Source organism: Rhinoderma darwinii, chromosome 3 (genome assembly GCF_050947455.1).
Source record: "Rhinoderma darwinii isolate aRhiDar2 chromosome 3, aRhiDar2.hap1, whole genome shotgun sequence".
Lineage (NCBI taxonomy): Eukaryota > Metazoa > Chordata > Amphibia > Anura > Rhinodermatidae > Rhinoderma > Rhinoderma darwinii.
In genome coordinates, this window is record NC_134689.1 from 169,238,968 (window position 1) to 169,260,349 (window position 21,382).

Genomic DNA, 21,382 nt, shown 5'->3' on the forward strand with positions numbered 1-21,382 from the left:
TGCCGCAGATTTCTCCGTAGTGAAATTCCGCTGCTTCTTCGCAACATAATGAGCATGCTGCGGGGTGTAAATTCCGCACCGCAGCCTAAGGGTATGTTCACACGGCCTATTTACGGACGTAAATCGGGCGTTTTTGCCCCGAATTACGCCTGAAAATAGCGCCTCAATAGCGCTGACAAACATCTGCCCATTGAAAGCAATGGGCAGACGTTTGTCTGTTCACACGAGGCGTATATTTACGCGCCGCTGTCAAATGACGGCGCGTAAATTGACGCCCGCGTAGAAGAAGTGACCTGTCACTTCTTTGGCCGTAATTGGAGCCGCTATTCATTGACTCCAATGAATAGCAGCGCTAATTACGGCCGTAATTGACGCGGCGTTCAAGCGCCTGCACATGCCGGTACGGCTGAAATTACGGGGATGTTTTCAGGCTGAAACATCCCCGTAATTTCAGCCGTTACGGACCCCCGCCGTGTGAACATACCCTAAGTTTCGCACAGTTATTTTCCGCAATGTCTTACCTAAGTTTCCTAAAAATGTATAGAAACCAATTAAAAAACGGCTGCTGCGGACTATCCGCAGCGGAATTCAACAGCAATTCCACCACATCTGAATGTGCCCTATGTCTGCATGTCTGATAGCGGTATATGGGCATGACCAGACGTGGCGTATTTCTTCCGCCACTGTCCGCATCAATGCCGCACATAATTCTGTTGCGGCTCTGCCTAAAACGGGCATTAAATTGATGCGGACTAGCCGTTGCGTATTGAGGTGAAAGTACTTCCCTTCTCTCTATCAGTGCAGGATAGAGAGAAGGGACAGCCCTTTCCCTAGTAAAAGTAAAATAAATTCATACTTACCGGCCGTTGCCTTGGTGACGCGTCCCTCTCTTGACATCCAGCCTGACCTCCCTGGATGACGCGGCAGTCCATGTGACCGCTGCAGCCTGTGATTGGCTGCAGCCGTCACTTGGACTGAAACGTCATCCCGGGAGGCCGGACTGGAGGAAGAAGCAAGGAGTTCTCGGTAAGTATGAACTTCTATTTTTTTTACAGGTTGATGTATATTGTAATCGGAAGTCACTGTCCAGGGTGCTGAAACAGTTACTGCCGATCGCTTAACTCTTTCAGCACCCTGGACAGTAACTATTTACTGACGTCGCCTAGCAACGCTCCCGTAATTACGGGTGCCCACACGTAGTCACCCGTAATTACGGGAGCCCCATTGACTTCTATGGGCCTGCCCGTGCCGTAATAACGGCCCGTTATTACGGGCGTTTTTACGTTAGTGTGCATGGGGCCTTAGTCTGGCTGTAGACCTAGAAATACATAGGTCCAGCCAGAATGAAGAAATGTCATGTTCGTAAAACAAATACGCTCCGCAGCACACATAACACCTGCGGACTTGATCGCAGAATTTTGACTCTCCATTGAAGTCAATGGAGAAATTCCGCAATGAGTCCGCAACAAGTCCGCTACACGTCCGCAACAACCAGTGTATGCTGCGGACACCAGATTCCGCACCGCATCCTATGGTCCGTAGCGGAGTTTTCCACAATGTGTAAACGAACCTCACTAAAAAGCTGTGGAAAGCAATGGAGAAACGTGTACGCTGCGGATTTCCGCAGCGGACTGTCCGCAGCGGAATTGCAGAGCAATTCCGCCACTTCTGGTCATGCTCTAAATGTGATGAGCAGAGGCCACACAGAGCAGTCCCCTATCTCCAACATTGGATCAGCAGCTCCTTTAGTGCAGTGGCATTGTTGAAGACTAGAATAATATGTTCTCTGTGCGACAGGGAGGCATTCGGGGGTACCAGCTAGTGAATGTTGAGCTGTCAGGCCCACTAAGGGCGGATTTACACGAGCGTGTGCGTTTTGCGCACGCAAAAAACGCAGCGTTTTGTGTGCGCAAAAGGCACTTAACAGCTCCGTGTGCCATGTTCATATGGATGCGCGGCTGCGTGCTTTTCACGCAGCCGCCATCATTAATGACACTCCGTTTGGATGTTTGTAAACAGAAAAGCACGTGGTGCTTTTCTGTTTGCATTCACTTTTTTACTGCTGTTGCACGAATAACGCGCGTCCCACGGAAGTGCTTCCGTGTGGTGCGCGTGATTTTCACACACCCATTGACGTCAATCGGTGCGTGATGCGTGAAAAACGCCGAAATATAGAACCTGTCGTGAGTTTTACCCAGCGGACTCACGCTGCGCAAAAATCACGGACAGTCTGCACTGCCCCATAGACTTGCATAGGTCCGTGCGACCCGCGTGAAATTCACGCGGGTTGCACGGACGCAAATCACGTTCGGGTAAATCCGCCCTTAGAGAGAAAGAGCAAGACTCTATTGATATATGTACTAGCTCACTCAATAAATACACATTGGATTCCACTGCCGATGTTTAATATAACATATAATATGAAATATCATTATGTATTTACTATTAGAAATTAACAAACGTCTTATATTTTTTCATACTAAAAAATTCCACGCAAATTACCTAGGCTCTTTTACCTGTGTAGACAGCACTATATAGGCTGCAGGAAAAGACACAGAGAATATAATTTCCCCATGGGTTCCCTGTCCCGTTGACCAAATAGTAACTAAAAGTTCATTAAAGAGGTTCTCCAGGCATTTCATATTGATGGCCTATCTTTAGGATAGACCATCAGTATCAGATCGGTGGGGGTCCGACTCTTGACACCCCACCGATCAGATGACTGAAGTTGCTATGGCAATCATCACCATACACATCCGTAGCGGCAGTGCCTGGGATTGCAGCTCAGTCCCATTCACTTGAATAGGATCGGAACTGCAATACCAGGCACAGCCACTAGGGATGTGCACAGTACTGTTCCTGTAAACTTTAAGAAGGCGTTGACGAACGCTGCAGCACAATCAGTCAGCTGATCGGAGAACCCCTTTAAAGAGGCTCTGTCACCAGATTCTCAAACCCCTATCTCCTATTGCATGTGATCGGCGCTGCAATGTAGATAACAGTAACGTTTTTGTTTTTTTTAAAACGTTCATTTTTGGCCAAGTTATGACCTATTTTATATATATGCAAATGAGGTTTGAAATGGACAACTGGGTGTTTTTGTTTTTCGTTATGTCCAACTGGGCGTGTATTGTGTTTTTAACTGGGCGTGTTTACGTGTATGACGCTGACCAATCAGTGACCAGTCAGCATCATACACTCATCTCCATTGATTTACACAGCAGCGATGTGCAGCCACATACACAGAGATTAACGTTAATCAAGTGTCCTGATAATGAATACACATGAAATCCAGCCTGGACGTCATGTGTATTCAGAATCCTGACACTTCTGAATCTTTTCTTTGAGATTTCTAGCAAGGGAAACAAAATCTCGGGAGATTACGGAGGTAAACGAGATTTTGTTTCACTTGCTGGAAATCTCACAGAAAAGATTCAGAAGTGTCAGGATTCTGAATACACATGACGTCCAGGCTGGATTTCATGTGTATTCATTATCAGGACACTTGATTAACGTTAATCTCTGTTTATGTGGCTGCACATCGCTGCTGTGTAAATGAATGGAGAGGTGTGTATGATGCTGACTGGTCACTGATTGGTCAGCGTCATACATGTAAACATGCCCAGTTAAAAACACAATACACACCCAGTTGGACATAATGAAAAAAAAACGCCCAGTTGTCCATTTCAAACCTCATTTGCATATATATATAAAATTGCTCATAACTTGGCCAAAAATGAACGTTTTAAAAAAACAAAAAAAAAACATTACTGTTATCTACATTGCAGCGCCGATCCCATGCAATAGGATATAGGGATTTGAGAATCTGGTGACAGAGCCTCTTTAAGGCCAGGATCACACACGCACAGTTTTGATTCCGTTTTTGGTTTATTTTTTTAAACCGAAAGCCAGAAGTGGATTCAAAAGGAAGGAAAGGTATAAAGAAAAGACTGATGCATCTTCCTTCTTTTGAGTCCACTCCTGTGTTTGGCTCAAAAAAGCGGAGCCAAAAAAACCGCTTCAAAAGTCTGTATGCGATCCTGGCCTAAAAGAAGAAGAATTACAAACTTTCTCATCAAAGTTTCAAATATTCGGCGCATTGTAAAACATCATCAGCACAGTGCATCAATCTGAGAAACATGTTTGGAGAAGGCCCATATCATTCCAGGACATCACTGAACACGTTCCTTCAGATCCATGAATGGAGAGCACACTGCACAGCCAGCAGTTTTATTTAAGAATCTAGTGGAAATGAATTTGAGCTTGCAGATAGCAACATCTTCCTCTCCACACCCATAACATTTTGTTCGCAGTAATTTAATCTGTCACAGGGCACTTGTGAACTTTCACCTACTTCTTCTTCCTACTGCAGTGAAATCTCGGCTTTGGACATCCAGTCCATTCGTTGTGTAAATGTGGATAAGAATGTTACGTATGCTTGAGAAATATTTTGGTGCATATGCTGTTAATGTTGTACACTGAGAGCTACATATAAAGTGCCCTGCTAAACCCATAAAAAGTGTGTCATTCCATTGGCCCTATGCCATATTAAAAATATATTCAAAGGCTATGTAAACCTTTAAGCCCTTTTTTTGTATTAGGGGGAGTTCACACTGAGTTTTTTGACAAGTTTTTTGGTGCAGATTTTTTTACTTTTTGAGATACAGCTTCTATGTATCCTGGACACATATAAGCTGCATCCTGGATACATAGAATCTGTATCCTGCGCTTAAACCTGAATATGTCAAGTCCACGGGACTTACGGCTTAGATGACAGCGGGTCCTGCATCTCACTGAAGCCGTCAGTCCCGCTGATCTGACGGATTCGAGTTTCAGCATAAAATACAGCTTCTATGTATGCAGGATACATAAAAGGCAAAACCAGAATTGGATCCAGGAGAGGAAACCTACGTATAAGGCCTTCCATTATATATTTCTTCTATTTAGGTTCCAGTCCTGGTTTTAGCTTAAAAAAAACCCATGCAAAATCTGCCTAAATCTGCACTGTTTGAACAAGGCCTAAGGGTGAGTTGACACATAGTTTAAACACTGCAGAATTTATGTACAGATTTTCTGTGCGAATATTCCACATCGTTCTTGCAACCTAAATTGACATTCTGCAGATTGAAAATCTATACAGCAAGTTATTTTCCACACGTCTCCCACACAGAAAATCTAGAAAGAAATATCTGCAGTGTTTACGCTACATGTGAACTTACCCTAAGGTTGCAGTCACATGTGGCATACTTGCTTTGTATTTCCTCAGCATAAACATACGCTGCGGAAAACTTACCTACGGGAAAAATATTCTGTAATTCAGACAGATTTCTCCAGTTCTTTCGTTGCAAAATATTTTACCTATTGGCCTGCATTGCTTACAGTGCAAGTACGCCACGTGTGACTGCACCCTTAATGAAAATTTGGGCCCTTTTGCTGATCCAGATATAAAATCTGAACCATATAAAAGTATAAGAGGTAAATCATTGCAAAGCATCAAATAAATCTTCTAGCAAGTATGACAGGTATATGTGAACATTTTCTTCAAATGTACCTGACATACCTGGAAAATACGTTGAATATTCTTTATTTTGTACACAATGAATGCACTTTTGCTTTTTTCAGCATCCACATAAATATAGCACAAATAACAAAGTATAGAATACATGCCGATTTCCTGATGTAATATTACAATAGTCCCCAAATGTTGGTCTCAGATACTATGGCTGCAAAGGGGACATTTTTGTATATTTACATCTCGTCCATGGACAAGGAATACATAAAGAGACCCCATAAATGTACAGAATTCTCATCCATGCGTATATGAAACGGTTCATTCATTGTTTTGGAGTAGTTCTTCATAATACACATGTGCTTTCTTAAAATTCAGTAAAGTTTCATCTGTAAGGCTATATTCACATCACCGTCGCTTTCCGCTGAGGGGTTCCGTTGGTGAGGAGATCAATGGGGAGGGAAACGGAAGCTTAGGTTTCCGTTTACCTTTCCGTTGAGGGGTTAACCCGACGGAAACCTCCGACGAAACCTCTCAACGGTAGGGCAACGGTGATGTGAACGGGGCCTAAGATCTCCACATAACGAATTCTTTTTTTGTTTCCAGGTCCGTTCATCAGTCACTACACTATTATTTCCTGGAAGGCCATTCAGTTTACTACGGCATTTCCTGATAGCATTTATTCTCCTGGCCTTAAACAACACCCTGGTTATATTTGTGCCCACTATTAAGGATATCTTTGGATTCATAGGTTGGTTAACACAAGTGTTCTACAGTGACATTTTTCTATTGTTATGGCCTTTATTATTTTCAAATAAAAAAGTTGGAATTTTCTGTGACAAATTCAGTCTAGATTTTTAACTTAACTTTATATTACAAAGTACTTACCTTTTACAGGCTATTTAAAAAAAAAAAAGATGTCTACCCAAAAATACTGTGAAGGTTTTTTTAAGGGTATATTTATACGTGGCGGATTTCTTGCATAAATTTATGTGACTATCCTATTCATCTGAATGGGGCCTGAAGAAATCCATGCACACGCTGCAGAAATACCCCCCATTCAGATGAATGGATTTGCAGTCGCAGAAATGTCTGCATTGAATTCAGCAAAATTGAAAGCGGGTCCAAACATTCTCTGCCAAATAAGAGTAAAGTACAAACAAAAATTCCATGTGAAGTTTGGGATAGCACTGGTACATTTATTTTGCCTCCATTACTGACAACACTAAGGGCAAAGCCCCAAGTGGCGGAATTGCTCTTGAATTCCGCTGCGGACACTCCGCAGCGTTAATCCGCAGCGGAGCCGTTTCTCCATTGCCTTCCACTTCTTTTTAGTAGGCTTCGTTTAGACGTGGCTGAAAATTCCGCTGCGGAGCATAGGCTGCGGTGCGGAATTTGGTGTCCGCAGCATACAATGGATGTGGCGGACTGGTTGCGGACTCATTGCAGAAGTTCTCCATTGACTTCAATGGAGATTCTAAATTCCGCAATAAAGTCCGCAGATGTCATGCACATGTTATGTGTGCTGCGGATGCGTCTTGCTTTTTTGACATGACATTTCTTCATTCTGGCTGGACCTATGTATTTCTAGGTCTACAGCCAGACTGAGGAAGTCAATGGGGCTCCCGGAATTACGGGAGCGTTGCTAGGAGACGTCAGTAAATAGTCACTGTCCAGGGTGCTGAAAGAGTTAAGCGATCGGCAGTAACTGTTTCAGCACCCTGGACAGTGACTACCGATCCCAATATACAGCAACCTGTAAAAAAAATAGAAGTTCATACTTACCGAGAACTCCCTGCTTCTGTCTCCAGTCCGGCTTCCCAGGATGACGTTTCAGTCTAAGTGACGGCTGCAGCCAATCACAGGCTGCAGCGATCACATGGACTGCCGCGTCACCCAGGGAGGTCGGGCTGGATGGCGAAAGAGGGACGCGTCACCAAGACAACGGCCGGTAAGTATGAAATTATTTTACTTTCACTAGGGAAAGTGCTGTCCCTTCTCTCTATCCTGCACTGATAGAGAGAAGGGAAGCACTTTTCCCGCAGTCCGCAGCAGCTAGTCCGCATCAATTTTCTGCACATTTTGGGCAGATCCGCCGCAGAATCTGCAACGCAGATTCTGTGCGGCATTGATGCGGACAGTTGCGGAGGAAATCCGCCACGTGTGGCCATGCCCATAGAGAGAAGGGAAGCACTTTTACCGCACTACGCAGCAGCTAGTCCGCATCAATTTACTGCACATTTTGGACAGATCCGCTGCAGAATCTGCAACGCAGTTTCTGTGCGGCATTGATGTGGACAGCTGCGGAGGAAAACTGCCACGTGGGGCCATGCCCTAAGAGAAAGTCCACAGGTAGCGTAAACACTGCAGATTTTTCACAACAGATTTCATTGCAGAAAATCCGCAGCGTAATTCAGTAGCATCAAAGTGGATGAGATTTGAAATCGCATTCAAACGCTATTTAGAAAACGCGCAGAAAAAAACATTCATAAATTGACCGACAGTGGGTTTTTTAAATCCGCGGCATGTCAATTTATGCTGCAGAATTTCAGGTTTTCTTTTGCGGATTTTCCCTATTGTATTCAGTGGGAGGTAAAAAAACACAACAAATCGCTAATTTGCAATGTAAAAATCGCAAACTAAATAAAAATGACGATTATACTTACCCAGATCTCTCTGCTTTTGCGCCCAGCCAGGCCTCCAGGGATGACGTTTCAGCCCATGTGACTGCTGCAGTTAATTGCAGGCTGCAGCGGTCACACGGGGTGAAACGTCATCCCAGGAGGCCAGGCTGCAGGACGTCTGAGAGACGCGTTGCCATGACTACAGGTTTTTTTTTACCTGTTGTTTTCCATAGAGGACATTCCGGCTAAAAAACGTCACCATAATTTGGTGTGGTTTTTCAGCCAGAATTCCCTGCGGGGACAAGGGCGGAAACACTGTGTACTTTTACACAGTGTATCCGCCCTGTGTAAGCATAGCCTACAAAAAGGGAGTATGGTAAAACGGTTTACACATGTATCACTTCTCCTATGCTGGTTTGTTTTTTATTCGGCCATGGGAGCTTTAAGCTATATTTCTGCTTAGGCTAGTTTACCACTGCATTCGGGCATTACGTTCAACAGGACCACTTCAAACAGTCCACTGAACATATGCCATAGATGTAACTGTATGCTACAGCTGCATATGTCTGCCGTTGACTCATTTAAAAAAGTTTTTTTAAAAGTATACATTGAAAACATATCCTGAAGTATACACGGTACACCCGAGCCAAATCCTAGCCTTAGCCACCCCTTTGTTTTAAAAAAACAAAAAAATGACTGTGAGGGAAGATGCAGACGGACGTTGCGTTTTTGCGCGCGCAAACAACGCAGCGTTTTGCGCGCACAAAAACCATTTGACAGCTGCGTGTGTCATCCGTGTATGATGCGCGGCTGCGTGCCGAAAATTCTGCAACTGTCCTATTCTTCTGAATGGGTCTTGCAGAAATCCAAGCACATGCTGCAGAAACAACCCCAGTCTGATGTTTTGAATTTATTTTCAGTAGAAGAAATGTCGGCAACAACTGTCGCGTGTGAACATACTCATAAAGTTGGAAGCAGAAATCACAGGATCACACCTTTGACACAGCTTAGTTCCTGATCCCTCCTCCCCCTTCCTGTATAATGACTACTGTACATGTCACAGAACATGCCCACAAAACCTTTCCATGTTGAGTAGCTTTCTGATTCCATTTACATAACCCATTTTTGGCCGTTACATTAGGGCAGATACAGACGGACGTTGCGTTTTTGCGCGCGCAAACAACGCAGCGTTTTGCGCGCGCAAAAAACATTTGACAGCTGCGTGTGTCATCCGTGTATGATGCGCGGCTGCGTGATTTTCGCGCAGCCGCCATCATAGAGATGAGGCTAGTCGACGCCCATCACTGTCCAAGGTGCTGAAAGAGCTAACTGATCGGCAGTAACTCTTTCAGCACCCTCGATAGTGAATGCCGAACACAATATACAGCAACCTGTTAAAAAAAAAGAAAAAGTTCGTACTTACCGAGACCTTCCCGGCCGTTGCCTTGGTGACGCGTTCTTGGTGACGCGTCCTTGGTGACGCGCCTCTCTTGACATCGGGCCCCACCTCCCTGGATGACGCGGCAGTCCATGTGACCGCTGCAGCCTGTGCTTGGCCTGTGATTGGCTGGAGCTGTCACTTGGACTGAATTGTCATCCCGGGAGGTCAGACTGGAGGAAGAAGCCGGGAGTTATCGGTAAGTCAGAACTTCGTTTTTTTTTACAGGATCATGTTTATTGGGTAGTCACTGTCCATGGTGCTGAAACAGTTTAACTCTTTCAGCACCCTGGACAGTGACTATCTCCGGACGTCGCGTACCGGAAATTTTTTTGCCGGGTTCGGCCAAAACGAGTTCGGCCGAACCCGGTGAAGTTCGGTTCGATTGTCCGGGTTCGCTCATCTCAAAGACACTCCATTTGGATGTTTGGAAACAGAAAAGCACGTGGTGCTTTTCTGGTTACATTCATCCTTTTGACAGCTGGTGCGCTGTTTCAGTCGGTTCGCACGGAAGTGCTTCCGTGCGACCTGCGTGGTTTTCACGCACCCATTGACTTCAATGGGTGCGTGATGCGCGAAATACGCGGAGATATTGAACCTGTCGCGCTTTTTGCGCAGCTGACAAACACTGCGCAAAAAGCACGGACTGTCTGTACTGCCCCATAGACTTGTATTGGTCTGTGCGTGGCGCGTGAAAACCACGCGGCCCGCACGGACCGAATACACGCTCGTGTGAATCCCCCCTAAAGGTTGAGATGAGCAGAGTGGCGCAAATGTTGATAAATGTGATAATTACAAATAGAGGAATGGTAACTTGAAGCTCTTGTGCCCCAATGCTAAATCTGTAATACTCATCGACCACGTGCCATTTAATATATTTTAACAGTAAAGCCACCTATGTCTATTTATGGAGAATACTGAGATAATTGCTTTCTTCTCTATAGGTGCGTCAGCAGCAACCATGTTGATCTTCATACTTCCTGCCGCATTTTATTTGCGAATAGTGAAAAAAGAACCTTTTCGTTCACCACAAAAAATTGGGGTAAGACTAAACAATCCCTTAATAATTAACTTTACAAATAGGTTCAAATATTTATCATACAAACGCCACACAATCACTACTACGAGCATAGGCTTCTGATTGCAACACAACTTTGTGACCAGTGGAGGGAGCACTGTTCCTTAAAAGGAGAAAAATAATGTACAGTGTGGATTAGAATCACGTTTTGATCTTTTTGGAGCTGCAAAGGGATTTGTATTATGAAAAATAATACTGACAAGTTTGTCATACAAAATACACTATTGATACCTGACGCCTACTATTTGTGTAAACATTAAATCTTTGTAAATCCACATAATACAAGGCGCCCCCTACAGCAGATATAATATATTGTCTTCCAGTGTCCTTCACACATGATGTACTACTGATTTCTTCTAGGTTTGGATGACAGACTATAAATACTAAATGTCTAAATACTAAACATGTTCTTTGCAGTTAGTTACATGACTTCCTATTTCATAACAAGGAAATATATCTATCCCAAGGATAAAAAAGGAAGGAAAAAAAGGGGGACAACGAAACCCCCCCAAGAAAAAGTTATGAAGTAACCAGAAATGTATCCAATTAAATAACCCAGATAATATAAAGACTATTTTGTCCGGTGCCGTCCAAGACAAAGTATAAGCTATAAAAAAAAAGGAAATAGTATTCCCGGACCAAAACATCACACGCTGAGTAGAAAAGATTTAAAATAATTTATTAACCATAAGTTAAATATCAAAAAATTGCCCTTGATACACAACGTTCCTGCTGCGGTCTAATTACCTGGTCAGCCAGTCATGTGGTTTTTTAAAACAAAAAACTAATATATTAGTCTATAATAGATACTTATTTCTATTGTGTTTTGATAAAATGCGGTTGGTATTTGACCAAGAAATGGGATCTACAATACTTTTTTAATAAATACATTTTATATTCAATTTTTTCGATATTTAACTGATGGTTAATAAATTATTCTAAATCTTTTCTACTGTGCTGGTTTGGTCCGGGAATACAATTTTTTTTTTTTTTTTATAGCTCCTATTTCATAACACCTGCAGAAATGTACAAGCTCTTATTATACTGTTCTCAAGCCAATTGTTCCAACTTGTTAATATTGTTCTACACACCCAAAGAATGTACAAGCAGCCTTTCAGGGGTGAGTCATTATTACTGGAACAGTGGAGAAGATGGATCGTGTCCATGTGAATTTACAACAATAGAGGGCGCTGTGTTTTAATAATATTATGACATGTGATATCAATATTTTTCTTCTATATAATCAAGTTAAAGCATAATCTGGGTAAAACAGTTACTACATATTATTAGTCTCATTGTAATACTGTATAAATGTATGTATCCTATTTCATATAGTGCCAGTATACTGCACAGTAAGGGCAAGCACTATATACATAGGGAAAGAGATAGCAAAGTATCATACAGTATGGTAAATAATGATAAGAAATAATCTGAAACATCTATGTGTTTGATCCCATAGGCTTTTGTTTTCCTTGTGGTCGGTTTCATATTTATGATCGGAAGCATGTCACTTATTATATTCGACTGGATCCACAACCCTCCCTCCTCCAAACACCATTAACCCTTGGATGCTCAAGGAATGCTCTACGTGTGTCTTAAGCTGGAAGCCAGTGTGAATGACTGGAAAACAAGACGCTAGATCAATCCAAAGACTGTTGCTGGTACCAACATGTGGAATAGAAAGTTCTTTTTATACAGCGGTTGTTATTTATGCATTAACACATGCAAGTGTTTATTTTATTAGAAATCTTTAAATGGAGTAGGTGGTCTCTGCAAAGGTTTGTTGCAAATCAAAGAGGAAATGCTGCTGGATTATAGATGCTGTTATTTCTGGAGGACACTGGCGGACTGACTGTGCCATGACTGTATTACCCTTGTGTTCTTATAAGAAATTAACCTTGGAAAATTACTGAAATTAGCGTCATGGAAATTTGTACACTTTGCAGAACATTTAGCTTTAGACAGCTATACTTCTGTATTTCTACCATAGTAGATAATCTAACATATAAAGATGTTTTTATACTATTCATTTCAACAGATTTTACTCAAAATAAAGGAGCATCAAGATTTGACAGGCCCCCATCCCTCAAGTGGCAATCCCTTCCTATGTCTTTGAATTGTCCAGACAGAAGCATCTTAAAAAACAGTCACACTGATTTCTAAGGGTTTTACTATTTTATTTTTTCATATTCTTCAGACATACATACTGTAACACAAAATACTCCATAAACATGGTAGTTATAGCTTAAACCAGAATTACCATAACACGATAAGTCATGAAAATGCTTCACTAATAAGGAATACATCCTGATACAGTCATTTCTTTAAAGTGATTCTCCACCTTTTATCACCATGTGATTTTAGGTGCAGCATTCTGTGCTGATAAATTGTAAAATATTTTTCGAGGGTTCCGTTTTTATGGTATAGAGTTCCAGATACCTTTCATAGACATGTACATTACATTAAGAAAACCTAGATTCCTGCAGCTGCCACTAGGGGGAGCTTACTGCAAACTGTGTTATTATTCAGTTCAACATATTAACAGTATGCACTAAACTCCCAAGCTCTCCCTAGTGGTGGCTGCAGGCAGACAGATTTTTATTATTTAGCTCCGTGTATATTCAGAACATTTGGAGTTCTGTACCAGAAAAATTTAGCTCCAACTGTTACAAAAAAATATATTAGGACATTTTTCAGCATCGAATTTTGGAACTGTTTAAAAAACAAACAAACAATAACGAAACAGTGTTTAAGAGTGGACATTTAACTTGCTTCAGTTTAACACTGCTTGGTAGGTACGTGCTTTCATCTTTATATAAATTAATATTTTTCTTAACTATAGAGACCATTAAGAAGGTCATATTTAGATGAGGGTATTGATAAGATGCTGTATCAGTCAGAACCCTTGTAGAGCCATTTTGGGGACTAGGAGTAGCTTGCCCTGTCTCCCTACTCCTACTCCCTGGTAAGACATTAGTGCTATGGGGAAATGTGACATCTTCTCTTTCCCGTGTCTGCTTAATGGTTGGAAGCATTTAATAGGAGAAAAATATATATATATATGAATATTAACTAATGTGGCATCTTTAGATGTCTTAATTTAAAAGGGCCAGTCCCAGTGACAGCTTCACAATTAATAATCACAAACACCTTATAAACCAGCAAAATGCACAACAAGTCTTATCGATCTTACCATATTATATATGAATCAACATGTGTAAAGTTCTTTTGAAACAGCATTCGACACTTTAGACAATGCTTTAAAAGTGGCTACATTAGCTAATTTTTTAAGGTACCATGAAACTGAATTAGGTTAAAACATGCACCTTTATGTGTAACTCAGTCAATTGAAATATTATATATACACATGGTGCCATTGATTTACTACTGTTCCATTCTAGGATTCCCATAAATTCTTGTTTCTTTATAGAATAGTCCTATAATATTTGGTGCTGGGTGTTTAGTTGGTAATTCCATATCTCTGAACAATGTCCATTCACTGTATGGCCGTGTCTTCCAGAATGACTGAAGAGTATAGAAATCACTTGGGATGTGATGATTAGGAGACGACTTATTCTAGCTGATGCAAAACTCTGCGACTATTTTATATATATATATATATATATATATATATATATATATATATATATGTATATATATATATATATATATATATATAAAACTCTGATATATATATATGTATATATATAATAACTTTTTTGTTTTCATCTAAACTCGGTTTTATTCATGCTCCATATTCACTATAAGTACATACTGTATAAGCGTTATTTCTGGTAGCTAGAAATCCTTTTGTTTAATGGATGCAGTTTGCACAACATAGCAAACCCATGGATTTTACAATTGGCCTGAAGTATTTTTGTATGTTTTATATTAATAATACTTACAGCAAAGCAGCACAATACTGAAAATGGAATATTTTCCAATTTAAAGAACGTACTGATCCTTTACACTTTATAATACTTGCATTTTTGTTGTAAATTTACTCTGAACTAAAATATAACTTCATTTTAGCCCAATAGTCCTGCATGTGTTGATATGATACATATTACTTTCAGCAGGAGATGCTACATCCGCTGTAGCTCTTTGATCTCAAATTCAGTGCTATTTAAATAATATAGATTGCTTTCAGCATGGCAGTATTGAGTGTGGTCTCACACTAATATAAAATAAGCCAATTTCAATCACAAACAGTTTGGAAGCTATATATAACGAAGTGTGAAAAATCCATTCACTCACTTGTTTTATATTTTGTGGAGGTCTTCAAATACTAGATTAGGTTACCTATGCAAAAAAAATCTAGATATCCTACTGTTTTGTGTGTATAGATGCTATCTATCTCCATGGTTACAGACTACAAACTCTGTGTGTATTCTTATCTATACCCTTCTTGCTATCAGACTACACATAGGGTTTGTTTGCAGTCTGTAACCATGGTGACTATACACAAAACAGTAGGATATTTTAAACTAAGACTATTTGCAAAGTTTCTTCATTTTTCTTATTTTAGAGGCATTGGAGCAATAAATAAAAATAATACAAATTGCATGTAACCTTTAGGAATTCTTGTTACCCTTCAAACAATAACTTCTGTCACTCATCTTCATACTGCAGTGATGAGAAAAAGATGTATAACAACTGCTCATACCACTAGTCGGTATTAGAAAGGGGTTACAATTTTTTTTCTGTCTCAGTTTACTGCTGATATGCGAAGAGAAAGTTACTTCTTCACACTTCTCAAAAAATGTATCCCATGGCCAGTGTAACATCTATCATCTGCTCAGAACGATATTATGAGCCTTTGTAAACCATTTATGAACCTTATTTTTTATTATACTAATATGATTAATATGTTCCTGATTATTTCTAAGATTGACCATGTTATATACTACCTGTCATCAGAAAATACCTCATATAATGATTTCAAACATCTTCTCACATATAATGTAGAGTTAATGTTTATGTACTGTAAAGTCCCTGAAAAGTCCTGGAAAATGCCTGTGATTATAATGTGTTATTGGTTTTCTTTGTATATATTTCTTTACTTTGGCAACATTGTGTAGTGTATGTTTCACTTTGCGTTTGCTTACATTAGATATAACTAATTTGAATTCTATATTTTTTCCAACACGTTAAAACAATTAGAGATATTATGTTTATATCTTCAAAACAAAACTTCAGGTATCCTGCTCTAGGTTGATTTGGATGGATTTTTCAAATTGGAATTGTGATGTTTTGCTATATTCGTTTGTATAATACTGGGATTTTTTTTATAGTAAGAAAACATGTATAGAATTAAAAAAAAACTTTTTTTTGAAAATATGTGTTTTTGTCTTTATCTGTAATCACAAAATAGAATAGGTACGTATGACTCATGGGACAAAACACCAATTATGTCACAAATACCTTCGAGAGATGAATTAGACAAATTATATTTCTATTCAATTACCATTAGTTTACAATCTGAAAATTGAAATCCATTTTTCCAAATTACTCACAACTTCCTATGCTATGAGTATCAGGAGTGTTGTTATTTTTCCTGTGAACAGATGGTTCCTGAACAGATGAATATGGTCCCAGTACTCCAAAAAATGACAGCTGATCTATGGGTGGTGTCTAGTAGCGGAACAACCTGTGATCACCTTATATTTTTCCAACAAAAAACCATTGTACAAAGCAGACAACAGGAAATGAACACTCCAGGCAATGCTCATACGCTGTATTCTGCCTAGTGCAGGGCCTGAGGGGCTGGTGCATGATACAGGAAAACTACAAACATTAAAGCGAGACCCTGTCTGTCATGCAACACCCCATCATTCTTCATGATAGGCATAACACAATGTATCAGTTTTCACCAGAATATGAGAGACTTACATCACAAAATGGTCAACAGCATTTACATGATGAATTATTACTTTTGTCTTAAAAATAATAATTTTACATATATATATATATATATATATATATATATACAGTCCAGAGTAGATGAACACAGCACTCCAATGCTATAACAAATCAGGCCATGTGCACGTTACCTGGGGGTGAATCAATTCCCCAAAATCCAATAGAGAAAAATATAGAGCGCAGTAACGGCACCAGGACTTCAAGATAGATGAAAGCAAAAGTGGATTTATTTCACCTCAACACAGCAACGTTTCGGTTCAACAGGAACCTTTCTCAAGCCATAACAAACTGAATAAAGTGTCAAGCATTTATAGGAGGAGCATACATCAATCGATAATAAAGCAATTATATGTATAAATCCATCAAAACATGTATGGAGCATATGTACATATTAAATAAAAGCATTTTATACAGTGCACATCACTCTACCACTGTGAAATATATAGGAAGAATGCAATATATATACAAAATGTGGTAAAAATTACAAGGGATACTGTAAATGAGGGCAATTTCGGATAATTGGAAGCAGGCAGAGGCTAATTGCAATATAGCACACATGTACTCACTGTAAATCAATCTGTAGAGAGAATGGAAAGTGCGCCCGACACACACATGTGTGTGTCTAATGCGCATGTCCCAAGATGGCGCCCAAACCGGATGTTATATCCGGTGGACCGCATCAGACAGCAGGTTCCCACTGCGCACGCGTCACAGCGGAGCTTGCGTTCCACCGCTCCTGCGCATGCGCCAGCCGGGATACAGCTAATTAGTTAAGAACCTATGAATATCTGTGTATACCATAATGTCCAAAATAGGATTGGGACAGAAACTAGGACACACTTATCCATCCACATAAAAGCATATCGATATAAGTCCATAAAAATAGAACGACTATACCAAATGCATATGTGTACATAGATGCAGTGCTGTAAATGCAGTATATGGCCCCCCAGTGGTAAAAAACCAAATCTACACGTTATGTTCTCTCAATATGATGTGATTATAATCACTTAATGGAACTGCTACGTATAATATATAAAGGGAAAATACACTCCAAACATGGATATCAAATAATCCCAGTAGAATAGTGTAACAAAGAGAAACACATTGAACCAATATTTAAATGGAGAAATGAACTAACGTTTATTAGAATTAACTGGGAGGAATTACATACATGAACCGCATTGCAACAGTATGGTCCGGATACACAGTACTTCCAGGTTATAATTGAATTTAGCTATCTCAAAAGAGCCCTACAAAAATATATTCCAAGTGTAACGTTGGTGCTTTTCAAAGAGAGAAGAGAAGAACTTCTGCCGCTTTCCAATATCTCTCAAAATTGCTTAACAAACAGTTATGTATCTAAAACGTGGGAAAAAAAAGAGAAAAAGTGCATTAATATACAAAATATGCAAGTTTAAAAAAAATATATAAAATATATAATATAGTATGTATATTCAAGGAAGGTCAACATGGGACCTCACTTGAACTATACATAACAGACACAAATTATACCTTTGAGAACGCCAACCCATCCTATCTTTATAGGTCCACGGGAGAAAATGAATACGTAGTCACTAACTCAAATATGTGGGCCACAAGGATATTCTATGTTCAACCCCTTAGGAGACATGGTTTCTAGTCTAAAAATCCACTCGAGCTCTTTTCTTTTGAGCATTAACCCCCTGTCACCACCACGTCTAAGCTGAGGCACCGAGTCAATGATTCTAAATCTCAGCTGTGATAAACTATGCTTCTTCTCAACAAAATGTCTCGATACTGGTAGATCTTGTCTCTTAGTTTTGATGTTTGATTTGTGATTTCTTATCCTGAGGCGTACCTCTGTAGTGGTCTCACCAACATAGTGAAGACCACAGGGGCAGCTGAGCAGATAAATTACATATGATGATTGGCACGTAAAAAAACCTTTGATATTTATAGGTTGGTCATTATGTGGGTGATTAAAAATGCCACCCTTGATCATCATATCACAGATGTTACAACCAAGACATGGGAAGCACCCATATTTCGGGGGGGCCAGAAACATCTGGTTTCTCCGATGCGACCCAATATCGGCCTTAACCACACTGTTTTTGAGTGTTTTACCTCTCCTATAAGCCATCATAGGCCTCTCCCGGAATTCGGTAACCCTCGGAAGAGCTCTTTCCAACATCTTCCAATCCCTCCTCAGAATCCCACCAATCTGTGGGCTTAATGAGGAGAAAGTGGAGATAAATGGCAACCGAACATTCTTTTTAGTAGCAGTCTGACCACCAAGAAGGTCTTGCCTATCCAACAAATCCACCTTTCGTCTATTGAGATCCAATACATAGTCTGGATAACCCCGATCTGAAAATTTCTTACACATTTGGTTGAGTCTTGAGGATAACTTATCCTCCTGACTCACCACCCTTTTAACTCTGATAAGCTGACTATAGGGTAATGACTTTAACAGCATACTTGGATGCCCACTAGTGAAATGTAAGAGATTATTTCTGTCAGTTTTTTTAGAGAACAGATCAGAAACCAATCTATTATTAATAATGGAAATTCGAGTATCCAAAAATTCAATAGAACTTGTAGAGAAAGACATGGTAAATATTATTGTGGGATTTAAATCATTTAGAAATGTAACAAACTCCTGTAATTGATTCATTGAACCGGTCCATATGAGGAAGACATCGTCTATGTATCTCCACCACCGCAGCACTGAACTGAAGTGGTGGGACACATAGACAAGGCCCTCCTCAATACTCCGCATAAAAATATTGGCGTATGTAGGGGCCATATTGGACCCCATTGCCGTTCCTCTTTTCTGTAGATAAAAAGTATCTCCTACCAAAAAGTAATTTTTCACAAGAATAAATTCCAATAACGATCGAATAAACCCAATTTTATCGTCAGAAAAGCCAGATCTCTCTAGATAGAAGAGTGAGGCATCAATACCCTCCTGATGGGTAATTGAGGTATACAGACTCCCTACATCAAGGGTAACCAGAACCGACCGGTCAGGAATCACCAAATCCTGAATCCTGACCAGGAAGTCCGAGGTGTCCCTGATATAGGAGTCTGCACCAATAGCAAATTCCCTAAGAATTTTATCCAAAAATGTTGCAGCTGGGACAAATAGGGAATCACTCCCCGAGACAATAGGTCGTCCAGGGGGCCGAGTGGAATCCTTGTGAATTTTAGGCAATAAATAAAGGACAGGGGTCACAGGGAATTTCACCTGTAAAAAATCATGTAAATTCCTGTCAATGATTTTGCTCTTAAATGCATTGCCGATCAGGATATCTAACTCACGTAAATACGCGAACTTAGGGTCACCCGAAAGAACAGCATAGACATTATTATCATTCAGTTGTCTGGTCATTTCTTCCAGATAAAGGGAGGTGTCCATAACAACTATGGCACCCCCCTTATCTGCCGGTTTAATGGTAAGATCCCTGTTACATATCAATTCTTTAAGCGCCATATTTTCTGAGTGTGTCAAATTTCTCTGAATATACTGACCACTCTGCACTTTCCTCAATGAATTTATCTGTTCTCTAACAAGTAAGATATACGTTTCAACAGCATGGATATTTTGGGGAGGTTGAAATTTGCTTTTATTAAATAACCCATAATCCTTAAGATGGAGCATCTCACTAGCTGAAGTTATGGAAACAACATCAGCCGATTGAGGCTGTTCAGAGAAATACGCTTTAAGCCTTAATGATCTAAAAAAACATTCAAGATCTAAATTCAATCCAAACCAATCTACAGGGTTATTAGGACAAAAAGATAGGCCACGATTGAGCACTTTGACCTGTAAATCGGTAAGTATACATGACGAAATATTCACCACTAGATCTGGGGATTTTTCTTTCTGGTCTGGTATTGCCGTGTCCCCCGTGCTGGAGTCGACCTGCCTCTGGTTCTGTTGGCACTCACTCTTCCTCCTGTGTTTCCTCCCGCCCCTGCGGGTTCGCTTTCTCCCATAATGGGGGTGTCCATGTTGTCCCCTAAAAAAGGAACATTATACTGGTCATCAGAAAATTCTGAATCCGTGACGTATGGCTCGGCTCCCCTTTGTCTTCTTCTGGGTCCTCTTTCGATCCTCCTGGGACCCCTTAGGTCAGCATCTTCGCCCTGCCAGCAATAAATTTTGCCAGTGGCGTAATCATCTAGATCTCGCTGCCATTTCTGGCGTTTGGTCTTCTCAATATCGCCACGAAACCTCTGTAAAAATGCAGAAACTTTCTCTCTCAGGTTTGAGAAATCTTGTGTGGACATCATCTCTCTCAGCTGGGCCTCTTTCTCGCTCAGACGTATTTTCACCAGATCGATTTCTTTCTGTAAGAACTCCAGGTTCAACAGCAAAAGATCTTGGGAATACTTGTTTGAGATAGCTTCAAACCTCTCCTTAAATGCTGTATTGGCAGGAAAGAGATTGGGCCTCAAATGTGAGCGCATGCCACGCGGTATACGGAGACATCTATAATACTCGCCAAGTGTTGATAGGTGTAGCTCAAGGGAAATCACTCTCTTAGAATCTGCCTCCCATTTTCTCCGTACGTTTTCAACGGTGGGAACACTTAGAAAGGTGACATCTCCCGATAGACCTTGTAGGATACGGTCAGCGTCCTCTCTGGTATAAGTAAAAACTTGAGGCGTAATCACACCTATATCCAGCTCATCTTCAGTAGACATAATTGAAAAAATAAAAGCAGGGTGCACGTGTTCGATTCAACCAAACACAGTCCAGAGTAGATGAACACAGCACTCCAATGCTATAACAAATCAGGCCATGTGCACGTTACCTGGGGGTG

General features: G+C 40.5%; 1 protein-coding gene across 2 annotated transcripts in view; it reads left to right on the top strand.

The window, feature by feature from the left end:
• The window catches only part of SLC38A4 (solute carrier family 38 member 4), a 121,308-nt gene extending 105,321 nt beyond the window's left edge, over nt 1–15,987 (top strand). For both annotated transcript variants that reach the window (XM_075857023.1, XM_075857022.1), the window contains exons 14-16: nt 6,116–6,260; nt 10,516–10,613; nt 12,109–15,987. In XM_075857023.1, the coding sequence (XP_075713138.1) occupies nt 6,116–6,260; nt 10,516–10,613; nt 12,109–12,210 (345 nt within the window). In that variant the 3' untranslated portion in view covers nt 12,211–15,987. The remainder of the gene's footprint in view (nt 1–6,115; nt 6,261–10,515; nt 10,614–12,108) is intronic.
• Nucleotides 15,988–21,382: the final 5,395 nt, after the last annotated feature.